Raw genomic sequence first — 15,443 nt, forward strand, 5'->3', positions numbered from 1 at the left:
TAGCAAGGGCAATGATCACAGTTCAGTCATAACGTGGCTAATAGGTTAGCTTATCTATTTATGTAGCTATTTATTTAGCGAGCTAAAAAACATAGCCTAATGTTAGCTGGCTAGCTTCTGGGAGGATGTCATGTCATTGGAGAAGTGGGTGAGTGGCCAGCTTTTTCCCCCCATATCGTTGTTCTGTGGCTACAGCTCGAGATACAGATGTCATTTGGTTAGCTAGCAAGAAATGTGAATCACTTTGCTAGCTAGCTATGCTGAACTTGAACAAACGTTATCCACAGTTAGCATATCTCTTAGTTGTCAATCCAATGTATTTGACATCGATCAAATGGGCGGGGAGGTAGGCAAGTTCCCATTCAGTTATTAAAATGTGGGTTGGGACAAGCATGCATTGGCAGGCAAGCTGCAGAAGGGTGAGCCAGCTACAGTGGGGAAAAAAAGTATTTAGTCAGCCACCAATTGTGCAAGTTCTCCCACTTAAAAAGATGAGAGAGGCCTGTAATTTTCATCATAGGTACACGTCAACTATGACAGACAAATTGAGGGAAAAAAATCCAGAAAATGACATTGTAGGATTTTAAATGAATTTATTTGCAAATTATGGTGGAAAATAAGTATTTGGTCACCTACAAACAAGCAAGATTTCTGGCTCTCACAGACCTGTAACTTCTTCTTTAAGAGGCTCCTCTGTCCTCCACTAGTTACCTGTATTAATGGCACCTGTTTGAACTTGTTATCAGTATAAAAGACACCTGTCCACAACCTCAAACAGTCACACTCCAAACTCCACTAACCAAAGAGAGACCAAAGAGACCAAAGAGCTGTCAAAGAGGCTGGGAAGACTGAATCTGCAATAGGTAAGCAGCTTGGTTTGAAGAAATCAACTGTGGGAGCAATTATTAGGAAATGGAAGACATACAAGACCACTGATAATCTCCCTCGATCTGGGGCTCCACGCAAGATCTCACCCCTTGGGGTCAAAATGATCACAAGAACGGTGAGCAAAAATCCCAGAACCACACGGGGGGACCTAGTGAATGACCTGCAGAGAGCTGGGACCAAAGTAACAAAGCCTACCATCAGTAACACACTATGCCGCCAGGGACTCAAATCCTGCAGTGCCAGACGTGTCCCCCTGCTTAAGCCAGTACAGTCCAGTACATGTCCAGGCCTGTCTGAAGTTTGCTAGAGTGGATTTTGATTATCCAGAAGAGGATTGGGAGAATGTCATATGGTCAGATGAAACCAAAATAGAACTTTTTGGTAAAAACTCAACTCGTCGTGTTTGGAGGACAAAGAATGCTGAGTTGCATCCAAAAACACCATACCTACTGTGAAGCATGGGGGTGGAAACATCATGCTTTGGGGCTGTTTTTCTGCAAAGGGACCAGGACGACTGATCTGTGTAAAGGAAAGAATGAATGGGGCCATGTATCGTGAGATTTTGAGTGAAAACCTCCTTCCATCAGCAAGGGCATTGAAGATGAAACGTGGCTGGGTCTTTCAGCATGACAATGATCCCAAACACACCGCCCGGGCAACGAAGGAGTGGCTTCGTAAGAAGCATTTCAAGGTCCTGGAGTGGCCTAGCCAGTCTCCAGATCTCAACCCCATAGAAAATCTTTGGAGGGAGTTGAAAGTCCGTGTTGCCCAGCGACAGCCCCAAAACATCACTGCTCTAGAGGAGATCTGCATGGAGGAATGGGCCAAAATAGACAAAAAGACTTACAGAAAACGTTTGACCTGTGTCATTGCCAACAAAGGGTATATAACAAAGTATTGAGAAACTTTTGTTATTGACCAAATACTTATTTTCCACCATAATTTGCAAATAAATTCATTAAAAATCCTACAATGTGATTTTCTGGAATTTTTTTTCTCATTTTGTCTGTCATAGTTGATGTGTACCTATGATGAAAATTAAGTGGGAAAACTTGCACAATTGGTGGCTGACTAAATACTTTTTTCCCCCACTGTATTATTCCCCATCGTTTCTCAGTGCAATTTTGACGGCCAACTACAAGCTGAAAGGTTGTGAGAGGGTTTATCTACTGTTCTCTCGTTAGATTTGAGCTCATCTTGCTCTGGATAACATTAGTTATTGATATTGTTGTTGTTAATGTGCATAGGCAACTGAGGGAGAGAGAGCCTTCCTTTTCATGGTTGTTTGATCAATAGGACTGTAAAGTTTTCAAATGTAAAAGGACTCCCGTGGTATTTACATATTTGCAGAAATCCATTAAGATGTATTTTGTGGCTTTTGGCGAATGCTTTCTAATAATCTAAAGTTGCGCTGTTGACACTGCCTGTAAACACACAGTCCAGTTCAAAGTGAATGATGGCAGGCCCCTGTGACAAATGGCTTATTTGCATATAGGCCTTCTGTAGCTCTGATTGGCAATAGCGCACCGGTCTGTGTCGAGTCTGGTCCTGGACAAGTTTTTATTAGGATTTATTTACTGCAGTGTCTATTATTTGTCCAAATTTATGGCCGCTTTCCAACTCTATATTGCTATAAAATTTTCACAATTGCTTTACTCTACGTCATTCCCAAACATTCTATGAAAGTATGAAAACGTGAAAATGACCATATCTAACTGGTCGCTTGTCCTGGGGGTGATGTGAACAGATTTTAATAAGATTGCATGTTGCTAAAACGCTGTCAGTTCTATTTTAAACATAGTATCTAGTTCAGTGGTATTCAAACCTTTTCAGCGGGGACCCCATTTTTACCACCAGAATTTCTGGGGACCCCATTTTTTTCATAAGAATTACATCAACAAATAACCTTAAATTCATTACATTTTCATCTCTTATCAAAATGGAAAGAAACCAATTAATACATTTACTCAATAAAATAAAAACATTCAAATTACCTTTCTCAAAAATGTTTGTATATTGTCCCATACAATAATTTGTACTCTTCTGTTCTTAAAAAAATATTATAATATTTGGCAAGCCCACTGCAGTTCCCCCACGACCCCGACTTTGAATATCACTGATCTAACGGATGGATGATTCTGCACAACTTCCTTGCAGGCAGATGAATAACAGGCGGCAGAACATATTCCCCGTTGGTAACTGCTCTATAGACCTCCATTTCAAAACTACTCTTGACATGATTGGCTACTGAGTAAGGTCAGGGGTCACGTATAACAGTGCAGCCAGCCATGATGTATGATGGATGTCAGTGAGAGTGTCAGTGCTGTGACTTTAACCTCCCCCTCCCTCTATCCATCCCTCCCTCTCTCCCTTTCCCGGTAATATTTATTGAATCCCCCTTCACAGTGTTGACTGTCTCTGACTGTCGGACTTTAACCCCGTATCCCCCCTGTGTGCTTTTGAAAGTCCTGGCGTCACACACACACCACCAGAGAGTAGAGGGCTGCGTCCCAAATGGCACCCTATTCCCTAGATAGTGCACTACTTTTGACCAGAGCCCTATGAAGAGTAGTCCATTACATAGGGAATAAGGCACCATTTGTGACGTAGCCTGGGTTAATGTCCCAGCGTCACACCAGCACCAGTGAGTAGGTTGTAGGTTAGAGATGATAAATATTTCATCAGCCCAGACTATACATGTACAGTGCTAATGTGGTTCAAGTGAAGTAAAGAGAGTGATTCTGTCACCTCATCTTCACTCTCTAGGGATTTAAGACTCAGATCGCATTTATGATTAGAAATATATAAGTATATAAGTGTACAGTATTATGTGAAAAGGACCTTACAAATAGAATCAGATTGAATGATTGATTGAGGTGAAGTTAATGAGATAGTTTGAGTTTGAGTTTAAGTTTATTTTTACAGGGACAGTGCACATTAATCAACGTTTCAGTAAAAGTGCCGGTTTTAGCCAGCCGGCTAATTTTCAACCGCAGTCCCTGGGCAGGTTATGTGACTAAGCAAGAAGGATCACTGCCAATTAAATCTCACATCATGTGTGAAGGACAAACTCCTGTCACTCTCATTCGTTTTCTCTCAGTTAATTTACTATAATTTACTATTTACAGTACATACAGTATGCTGTATAGTGGTCCTGGGCTTCCCTCCGGTGGTTTTCATAGCGATATGGAGAGGCTCTGGCGAGTGGAACGGCAGCGTCCTGACAGATATTTTGTGATGTGGTTAGATATTGGCGGTGTGTGAGTGTGCCTGCCTGCTGCCTGCCTGTCTAGGTGTGTGCTTGTGTGTTTCTATGTGTGTGTGTTCTGACAAGGGAGAGAATGACCAATAAGGTTCCGGGGAGTCTGGCCTGTCACGCTCCAAGGGGCTCTGCCTCTACCCTCTACACACACATCGTGAAAATACACACACATTGAGACACACACACACACACACACCGTGGAAATAGACTCACACTGAGGAATACCCACACAGGAGAAACACAGAGTAATAGATACTACAAGAAATACACATGCAGACATTGCAAATCAAGACCGTAGCCTTGTGGATGCCATATAGAAACTGCCACAGTACAGCATACTGTATGTACTGTAAATAGTAAATTAACTGAGAGAAAACGAATGAGAGTGACAGGAGTTTGTCCTTCACACATGATGTGAGATTTACTTGGCAGTGATCCTTCTTGCTTAGTCACACAGTACATCCCCATCTCTCCACTACACCCCTATCACTCCTCTTTCTCCACTACATCTCTCTCTCTCTCTCTCTCTCTCTCTCTCTCTCTCTCTCTCTCTCTCTCTCGCTCTCGCTCTCGCTCTCGCTCTCGCTCTCGCTCTCGCTCTCTCTCTCACTCTCTCTCAATTCAACTCAAAATAGCTTTATTGGCATGGGAAAAATATGTTTACATTGCCAAAGCAAGTGAAATAGATAATAAACAAAAGTGAAATAAACAATTAAGAATGATCAGTAAACATTACACTCACAAAAGTTTTCAAATGTCATATTATGGCTATGTACAGTGTTATAACAATGTGCAAATAGTTAAAGTTCAAAAGGGAAAATAAATCAACATAAATATGGGTTGTATTTACAGTGGTGTTTGTTCTTCACTGGTTTCCCCTTTCTTGTGGCAACAGGTCACACATCTTGCTGGGAGTTTATCAAAATTGTGTTTGTTTTCAAATTCTTTGTGGGTCTGTATAATCTGAGGGAGATATGTGTCTCTAATGTGGTCATACATTTGGCAGGAGGTTAGGAAGTGCAGCTCAGTTTCCACCTTACTTTCTGGCGGTGTGCACATAGCCTGTCTTCTCTTGAGAGCCAGGTCTGCCTACGGCAGCCTCTCTCAATAGCAAGGCTATGCTGACTGAGTCTGTACACAGTCAGGTATTTTGCCACTGTGTACTCTCTGTTTAAGGCCAAATAGAAATACAGTTTGCTCTGTTTTTTGGTAAATTATTTCCAATGTGTCAAGTAATTATCTTTTTGTTTCTCATGATTTGGTTGGGTCTAATTGTGTTGCTGTTGCTGTCCTGAGGCTCTGTGGAGTCTGTGTTTGTGACCAGAGCCCCAGGATGTCACGATCGTCAAAAGGATTGGACCAATGCGCAGCGTGGAATGCGAACATACTTTATTATATATTCACCACACGAACAAAAACAACAAAACGATACGTGAAGTCCTTGGTAACAAACACAAACCAACACGGAACAAGATCCCACAAAACACTGTGCCAAACAGGCTGCCTAAGTATGGTTCCCAATCAGAGACAACAAGCAACAGCTGATTCTCGTTGCCTCTGATTGAGAACCACCCCGGCCAACATAGATACACATGAACTAGATCCTAACATAGAAACACAAACACATAGAATCTACACACCCTGGCTCAACATATAAGAGTCCCAGAGCCAGGGCGTGACACAGGACCAGCTTGCTTAGGGGATTCTTCTCTAGGTTAATCTCTCTGTATGTGATGGCTTTGTTATGGAATGTTTAGGAATCGCTTCCTTTTAGGTGGTTGTAGAATTTCACATTTTGTGAATTATTGGTTGGTGAGCGGACCCCAGACTTCACAACCATAAACCATGGGTTCTATAACTGATTCAAGTATTTTTAGCCAGATCCTAATTGGGATGTCAAATGCTATGTTCCTTTTGATGGCGTAGAAGGCCCTTCTTGCCTTGTCTCTCAAATCGTTCACAGCTTTGTGGAAGTTACCCGTGGTGCTGATGTTTCGGCAGAGGTAGGTATAGTTTTTTGTGTGCTCTAGGGCAACGTTGTCTAGATGGAATTTGTATTTGTGGTCCTGGCAATTTGACCTTTTTTGTAACACCATTAATTTTGTCTTACTGAGATTTACTGTCAGGGCCCAGGTCTGACAGAATCTGTGCAGAAGATATAGGTGCTGCTGTAGGCCCTCCTTGGTTGGGGACAGAAGCACCAGATCATCAGTAAACAGTAGACATTTGACATCAGATTCTAGTAAGGTGAGGCCTGGTGCTGCAGACTGTCCTAGTGCCCTCCCCAATTCGTTGATATATATGTTGAAGAGGGTGAGGCTCAAGATGCATCCCTGTCTCACCCCACGGCCCTGTGGAAAGAAATGTGTGTGTTTTTTGCCAATTTTAACCGCACACTGGTTGTTTGTGTACATGGATTTTATAATGTCGTATGTTTTACCCTGAACACTGCTTTCCATCAATTTGTATAGCAGACCCTTATGCCATATTGAGTCAATTAGGTTGTGCAGGGTGAATACATGGTCTGTCGTACGGTAATTTGGTAAAAAGCCAATTTGACATTTGCTCAGTACATTGTTTTCACTGAGGAAATGTACAAGTCTGCAGTTATTGATAATGCAAAATATTTTCCCAAGGTTGCTGCTTACACATATCCCACGGTAGATATTGGTGTCAGATTTGTCTCCACTTTTGTGGATTGGGTTGATCAGTCCTTGGTTCCAAATATTGGGGAAGATCCCAGAGCTGAGGATGACGTTAAAGAGTTTAAGTATAGCCAATTGAAATTTGTGGTCTGTATATGTTATAATTTCATTTAGGATACCATCAACACCACAGGCCTTTTTGGGTTGGAGCGTTTGTATTTTGTCCTGTAGTTCATTCAATGTAATTGGAGATTCCAGTGGGTTCAGGCAGTCTTTAATAGCTGATTCTAAGAATTGATCATGTATATGTTTTTGCTGTTTGTTATTTGTTATAGAGTCAAAACGATTGGAGAGGTGGTTTATCCATACACCTTCAGTTTGGATAGATAACTCTTTGTGTTATTGTTTGTTTAGTGTGTTCCAATTTTCCCAGAAGTGGTTAGATTCTATGGATTCTTCAATTAAATAGAGCTGCTTTCTGACATGCTGTTCCTTCTTTTTCTGTAGTGTATTGCTGTATTGTATTAGTGATTCACCATAGTGAAGGCGAAGGCTCAGGTTTTCTGGGTCTCTATGTTTTTGGTTGGATAGGTTTCTACATTTATTTCTTAGGCTTTTGCATTCTTCATAAAACCATTTGTAATTGTTGTTAATTTTCTTAGGTTGTCTGTTTGAAATGTTCAGATTTGATAATGAAGCTGAAGGGTCAAATGTACAGTTTAGGGTTTCTACTGCCAAGTTTACACCTTCACTATGACAGTGGAACGTTTTGTCCATGAAGTTGTCTAAAAATATTTGAATTTGTTGATGCCTAATTGTTTTGTGGTAGGTTTATACACTACTTTCCTTCCATCTATAGCATTTCTTAATATTATTCAGTTCCTTTGGCTTTGATGCCCTCTCTCTCTCTCCACTACACCCCTATCACTCCTCTTTTATCCCTCTATCCCTGCATTGCCAATGCTTCTAACCCTTTGTGTTCGCTGAATGATGTGTAAAGGGCGATCCAGAGGTGTCCTGATACTTCCTCCATCCTTCCCTCATCCTTCCTCATATTTCCCGCTCCAGCTTTTAAAAAATGGCTAATGGCCCTGCATAAGTAGCCATTGGGAAATCAGCCTCTTTCTCGCTCTCCTCTCCTCTTCTCTCTCTCTCTCTCTCTCTCTCTCTCTCTCTCTCTCTCTCTCTCTCTCTCTCTCTCTCTCTCTCTCTCCCTCATCCCTCTGCTCCAGCACCATTGCCTCACTTGATGGGCTTGAACCTCATGCCCCCCCATCCCCCAAACATCTCCCCTCCCGTCCACCCCTCCTCTTTACCCCCTGCTGTCACTGTAAAGTCTCATCACTCACCCCACAAAGCCTCCAGAGCCACCAGCCAATAGAGAGGCTTACTGAGCCCCTGATCCCTCCCACTGGGCGACATCATGACAGCATCTAGTCTCAGAATTGATGTCATATTGATAGCCAATCAGAAAACTGAATAAGGAGGACGTTTAAAATGCATCCTCAGCAGACAGCACTGGTAATGTTGATTACGTTAAAGTAATATCAGACTGATGTTTCATCAGTGTTTCTAAGTTTGTGTGTGCATTTACATGTGTGTGTCTGTGCCCATACGTGTGTGTGCTTGTGTGAACCAGAGAGTCAACTAGGTGTTATCTAGTGAAGTAAAGGTTTATGTAAGGCCTGAGATGAAAGAGTCAGAGAGACCAGAGGGAGCAGAGTAGAGGGAATCCTCCTCACAGCTCTTCACCACCACACTAATACTGCCTGTCTCTCCTCTCCCCCGGGAATTATGGGGAGGGAGGGAGGGAGGGAGGGAGAGGGGGGATAGAGATAGAGAGAGACAGAGAGAGAGAGAGAGAGAGTGACAGACAGAGAGACAGAGAAAGAAGCAGTGGGTTAGAAAGAGAGAGAGAGAGAGAGAGAGAGAGAGAGAGAGAGAGAGAGAGAGAGAGAGAGAGAGAGAGAGAGAGAGAGAGAGAGAGAGAGAGAGAGAGAGAGAGAGAGGACGTGTAGCTCCACTGTGGAGAAGCATCCAGCTGTAGATTATGCAGCGCTGACGCCGTGTGGTCTGCGAACTTCAAAGTGAATGCACGTGCGTCTCAGATGGTATTTTTGTGTCTGAAATGGTATGTGCTCGCGCAGCCTGTAGACGTTTGTTGATCTAGTGTATCGCGTGAGCCAGTAGCTTTGTTCCAGGCCGTCAGTGTGCTACGCACGTACCAGTCGGCGCACTAGCTCTGGTCCAGGGCGTTATGTGAATCACTGTTGCTTGTGCAGTTAGCTAGTACACGGGAGGACACAGCTGATGCTTAAACCGACTAGCCAAAACTTAAAACTGACCCTTACCTTAATCAAATACTGACCCTTAAACTAATTTTTATACGTTCTGAAATTAAATATTGGTTTGGGCATCAGGTGTGTCCTCATAGCCTTTCCCCTAGTACACACTAGCTAGGCTAGCTAGCTGGTGCACTCTAGCTAGCTAGTACACACTAGCTATTACCTAGCTTTTCATTCTAAATGTAATTTCACCACCCGTGCTGTTGGTGGCGGTAACGCACCATCCTCTCTGGGACCATTCGACATCCTGTCTGAGCTCGCATGTCTCACAGCGTCTGTGGCGTGAGAAGGTATCTGCTGGAGCCAGATCCTATTGCCACTGTGTGGGAAGATAGCAGTCCTCTACCATCTTCCATTCTTCTCCTGGGCTCCTCATGAGTGTCTAACAACAGAATTTAGCACTATACTTTAGAACTGACATTTTCAGCCAGCTAGTTTGTGTGTGCGTACGTGCATGCATATGTTGGCTGCAAAAAGAGCTAGCCTCTAACACATTGCTAACAAACCCGGCATCCCCAGTGCAGTGAAACAAAAAAATTGGGCAGCACTATAGCTGGTGGAGACATCAGCCTTTACCAAACACATTGTATATAGAGGCCTCATCACTGAGCTGAACTGACTGAACTCATTTAGTCGAGTGCTGGCTGAGCATATTTAAGTTGACAGCTTCAGCCCCTCCCCTCCCCTCCCTCTCTCTCTCTCTCTCTCTCTCTCTCTCTCTCTCTCTCTCTCTCTCTCTCTCTCTCTCTCTCTCTCTCTCTTTCGCTCTCTTTCTAACCCACTGCTTCTTTCTCTGTCTCTCTGTCTGTTTCTCTCTCTCGCTCTCTTTCTCCCTACCTATCTCTCTCTCTCTCTCTCTCTCTCTCTCTCTCTCAGACACACACATACACACACACACACACAGACAGTCTCTGATGAAGATGAAAGTTTAATACCATGGCCCTGATTTTTAAAAGGTCACAAATGGTGTCTCAGCAGGGTCAAAGCATTCCCCGCGGGAAGGTCTTCCGGGTCGGACTGGTGGTCGGGTTCACATTGCTTGGCGGGTGTCTGGGGTAGGTGGGAGGAGGATGGCGGGAGAGTGGAATGGAGAGGGGGAGATAGGGGGAGAATGGGGGAGGCAGGGACATTGAAATTAAGCAGCTAGAAGAGGGGATAGGTATGGGCAGAGGGGGGAGGAGGAGTGGAGAGAGGAGAAAGAGGGGGGGAAGGGAGAGGGGGAGAGGGGTGGGTGGGGGAGGAAGGGACATGGAAATGAATGAGCTAATTAGTTCCACTGGATGTTGAAATCTAAACCTCTCACAGACACACACACACACACACACACCAGCCGATTTATGGTAAATCCGCCGTCTGCAGTGGCCGTGCAGCATTTACGGTGATGCGGCCTCCACAGAAGTCAGAGCATTCATACTTCTTGCGCTTCCGGGAGCAGAGCAGAGCGGAGTGTGTGCTAACAGGTTAAGCATGTTGGGACAGTAACCAAAAGGTCGCTGGTTCAAATCCCCGAACCAACTAGGTGAAAAATCTGCCGATGTGCCCTTGAGCAAGGCACTTAACCCTAATTGCTCCTGTAAGTCTTGTCTGCTAAATGACTAAAATGTAAATGTAATGTAAAACGCATCACTCGTAGTGATTAAAGGCTAATCTCTATAGCCAGCCAGCTAATTACGAGCAACTGGCTAAACAAAAAGACAAGACCTTACCTCTTCTCTTCTGAGATGTTGGAGCCCTCCGTATTGTTACAAAATTTGGGAGGCGCATGGCATCGCTGTACGGAGCTCAATTTGGGCTCTGCAAGCCTCCAGATGCTCTACAATTGCATCACACCCTCCGTACGAAACCTCTGCACTGCGTTGCCGGATGAAGCATAAATCACTAACACAAAGCCACACGGAAATTGAATATTGATGACGATTTGAAAATAGAGAAAATGACCTAGAGAGCAGAGATCAATACTGTTCTATTTTCCATAGACCAAGACCAAGTCTGACCGTCCAATACATTTCCGACTGGGATTTACTGCAACGCTCTACATGCATGCCTTGTAGTTGATGTTGATGAAATGCAGAAGGATCTGTAATTGTTACAGTAATAATCTATTGTAATGTTCGTATTGTAGCATACATTGCACTCTCCTAGTAACATCATAGTTGTATGTCTACAGACATACATTCAGCTAATTGTAAGTTACCCAATGTCGGCAGACATCCTAACCTGAGTGACGTCTGAGAGGTGATACCAAGACAAGGCACCTGTCATCTGATTAGAATGCATGGGGGGTGGGGTCTAGGGTTGCTGTGGGAAGGTCTATGGTTGCTATGGGATGGTCTAGGGTTGCTATGGTGACGACCCCTTGCACCTGGGTGTCAGGTGAGATCAGACAGGTTCAGGTGTCAGGCGTGTTATCTGGGAAAACACCAGTGTAGTCTACAGCTTAATACAGTAACAGGGTTACTATTTACCATAAAGGTACGGCTACTGCTTACATTAGGTTTCTGGTAGTTAGACTGTGACTGTGTCCCAAATGGCACCCTGTTCCCTTTATAGTGCCCTACTTTTGACCAGAGCCCTGCTCAAATGCAGTGCACTATATAGGGAATAGAGTGCCATTTGGGACACAGACTATGTGTTACTTCCTGAGTTGCCATGAGTAGATTGGAAAAAACAGAGAAATATCAGTTTTTGGTTTCTCAAGTTGGCCAAATGTCCAGGTGATTTTTGTGACCTTGGTTCTGTGAAGGAGGGAACAAGACATCACCATATGGGAAATTGGTTGCACGCTTCGGTGGCATATTGTTCCCACATGGTGACGCCAAGTAATCGACTGAAAGAAAGCTATATTTATCTATGGCTGTGGTAGTAAGGACTATACTGTAGTATGTCGTCATTGTCTAAGGTTTGAGATTAAAGCTGAAAGCAACAAGGAACCCCAGATAGATATTAAGCACTCTAAGTACACATAGGGATTACAGAGAAATGCATCAGGGATTTAAACATATTCATAAATCATTACTAAAAAGTGGTTCATTTATTTATAGTTAATGTCGAGTGACATTCATCCACTGAAAGTGCACAATGCATCCTCTGAAAATGTGTTAATATTCTGAATTAGTTAGTATATGTACTACATATACAGTTCTCTACAGAGTAAACCTTCCCGCCCGCAAGCTATTTTCATTTCCATTTCCTCCCCCTCAAGTTCAGTATTTGTAAGTGTATTATTTCAGTGTATTATTTCGGTGTATTATTTCAGTGTATTATTTCTATCATTGATGTGTTATTGTTTGTCTGTACAGTGTCTTATCTGACGGTTCTTCCGATGATGAATGTGGGAGCAGTCTAACCAGACAGTAAGTCAGTGAGGTAAACAGAGAGAGAGATTAGGTTTTGATTTAGACTAGACGTAATCTACAGTACTCGGTCTGTCTCACTAGGAATAATGTGCTGTGTGTGTGTGTGCATGCGTGCATGTGTGCGCGTCCGTACGTGTTCATTCTCATCAACGACAGGGCAATATTTGAAAAAGGCTTTCAGAGGAGAGGAAGGAAGAGTTTTGTTGTCCTCCATCCTCTCGTCTTGTCTATGTTGCTGTCTCTGTGTTGTGCCCAGTGTTTTACGCCAAGGGGAAAATTACTCTCTGACCTGAATCATCCCAAACAACTGCCTCTCTCTTCATTTCTCTCCTTTTCTCCCTCATGCTCTCTCTCTCTCTTGTTCCGTCTTTCTCTCTCCCTTTCTTCCTCGTTCTGTCTCTCTCACTTTCTTTCTCTCTGCCTCTCTCCCTCCAGGCTCAACAATACGCTGTCTTGTGTTTACATGTAGTCTGGCCAAAAAACAAACCCAAACCTAGCAGCAGTCTCTCTTTCCTTCTATCTGTATTACACCGCCTCTCCTGCCCTCAGACCAGGAACTTGTGATTGACTTATTGACAATGTGATATGCAATTCAAGTCAGAAACAGCAACAATTGTTCAATGTATTACGCAACTAGTAGTAATTGTATTTACAGATCACTATATCTCTGCTACAATGTATACAACACTGGCTTTTGTAAAGACTTGAGAAGATTGCATGGATAGCCTATTCTGAAGGTGATAGCTTCTGAAAGGAAATGCCTGCAGCACAGTGTTGTAGTTGCAGTAGCAGGACACAATCCTTGAAGGCAGCAGCAGGCAGGTGTGTTCTCCTTTAAACATGCAGGCTAGATAATTGAAGTGGGAGCCTCAGTCTTGCCTAGGCGAGGTGTTGGAGGAGGGCACATGCAGTACCGGGTCTGTCCTCTAGGAACAGGGCTGTTTAAAAGGCACCATTTCTGAAGTCAGAACAACTGGGCATGTTTTCATAGTCTGCCACCGTAACGGCCCTCATGTACAGAGAGACTCCTCTCTCTCTTCCTGTCCTTCTCTCCCTCTCTGTCTCCATCCTTCCCTCTCTCCACCTCTCTGTCTCTCTCTATCCTTCTCTCCTCTGCCCTTTACCTGTCTCAACTTACTCCATCTGTCTTGCAGCAAGCCCCATACAGGAAGATACTTCATTTCAGCAGAATGATATTAAACCATATAAGAGAAATATGACTGCTATGATTTATGTCTACCATTAGCAGGTAGCAGGTTACCATTGTGCTCTCCATAGGAAGTCTGCTAGCATGGAGACCTCGACTGAGGGTCATATGTATTGGGTTTTTATGATGCATGCGTTCGAGTATGAGGAGAACATTATGGGATAGCTGATATGGTGACTCATAGATATATTACCGTGGCGACTGGATTAGATTGATCGGCCTCTCTGTCCTGTCTTCTCATGGGAGGTGATGTCATAGCCTACTTCTCATGTTTATTTGGGTCATTGTGTAATTCCTTTTGTGCCTCTAACATGATTCAAGACTTGCAGGGTATGAAGGGATCATAATTATGTCATGTTTTAACCGTCAAATATGATAGATTATACAGTTGGCTTCCTGTTTGTGTCAATGATTTGTGGAGTCCATCAATAATCTCTTTGTGGGTTGTGCGTTTGATTCCCATCCAGGACATACAGTACACGTTTCACCGTTAATGTCGTAGACTCTACACTTCTATAAGTTTTGGATAAGAGGTTTGAATATAACACAAACTTACATCCATCCTGTTTCTCTTCTACCTCCAGCGAGAGAAGAGAATGTGGCAACGTTCCGTGGTTCGGAGTACTTCTGCTACGACCTGTCCCAGAACCCCATCCAGTCCTCCAGCGATGAGATCACGCTGTCCTTCAAGACGTGGCAGAGGAATGGTCTCTTACTCCACACGGGGAAGTCTGCCGACTACGTCAACCTGGCCCTAAAGGACGGGGCGGTGAGCCTGGTCATCAACCTGGGCTCGGGGGCCTTCGAGGCCATCGTGGAGCCCGTCAACGGGAAGTTCAACGACAACGGCTGGCACGACATCAAGGTCACACGCAACCTCAGACAGGTAACCATGGAGACTGAGGTGACGTAGGTTCAAGACTGATATTGATTAGTAGCAATAGATCAATTGATTGATAGTAATTTCTTGGCTTTATTTGTCCATTAATGCTTTTCCAAGTATTCTATGTGCTGAACATAGTTGATAGTCGTTACGGATGTTGCATCGGTAATCACACTTCTATTATGAATTATAATATTGAGTAATCGTTTAGGTTAGATGTTGTAAGATTAATGTTTTCCCTCTCTTTGAATTTATGTATTATAATGGGTTGGTTTATTTCTACAGCACCTTTTCCAAGTGCCCTAATAAGCAATTTAGATAGTTGTCGACAATGTTGTGTTGATACATATTATGAGAGAGGCATTATGACTTAATGTAGTATTGAGTTATCATCAGTACAGTTAGATAGTGTTTCCCCTCTATTTGACTTCCTAGCAGCCAGTGACTATGTGAATAAAAGAAGCCCAGATGACATAGTGATTGATAGCTTAGTGGTGGAGCTGACACGGTGGCTCTGTGTTTCTGTCACTTCCTTATCTTCCTGTTGAACTTGAAGACTTCCCTATTTCCTTCATTGAAACTTATCTGATACTTCTCTGCTTTTATTCTCCACTAAGCGGACCCTTCTATCAGAGGCTGGGTCACGTTGCCTTCAGAAACTGTCTTTCCTTTACAAACCACTGTAGGATATTCTTCTCCTCTGTAAATATACAGAAACTACAAGGCAGAGTTTAAGACATCCTACTCTGAACAATTGCAGGGACTTTGTGTGACTGACAGTAGCCTACAGATGACAAATTGGAAATAAGTTTCAGATCAGTGGAGCATCTTCTTCAAATAGTATAAATATATGTTCA

At 43.3% G+C, this 15,443-nt stretch overlaps 1 protein-coding gene across 16 annotated transcripts in view; it reads left to right on the forward strand.

The window, feature by feature from the left end:
• Positions 1–15,443, forward strand: part of LOC121552334 (neurexin-3b) — a 436,890-nt gene that overhangs the window by 103,143 nt on the left and 318,304 nt on the right. For all 16 annotated transcript variants that reach the window (XM_041865181.2, XM_041865182.2, XM_045211270.1 and 13 more), the window contains exon 6: positions 14,288–14,589. In XM_041865181.2, coding sequence (XP_041721115.1) covers positions 14,288–14,589 — 302 coding nt within the window. The remainder of the gene's footprint in view (positions 1–14,287; positions 14,590–15,443) is intronic.

The sequence above is a fragment of the Coregonus clupeaformis genome, chromosome 36 (genome assembly GCF_020615455.1).
Source record: "Coregonus clupeaformis isolate EN_2021a chromosome 36, ASM2061545v1, whole genome shotgun sequence".
In the NCBI taxonomy this organism is placed as follows: Eukaryota; Metazoa; Chordata; class Actinopteri; order Salmoniformes; family Salmonidae; genus Coregonus; species Coregonus clupeaformis.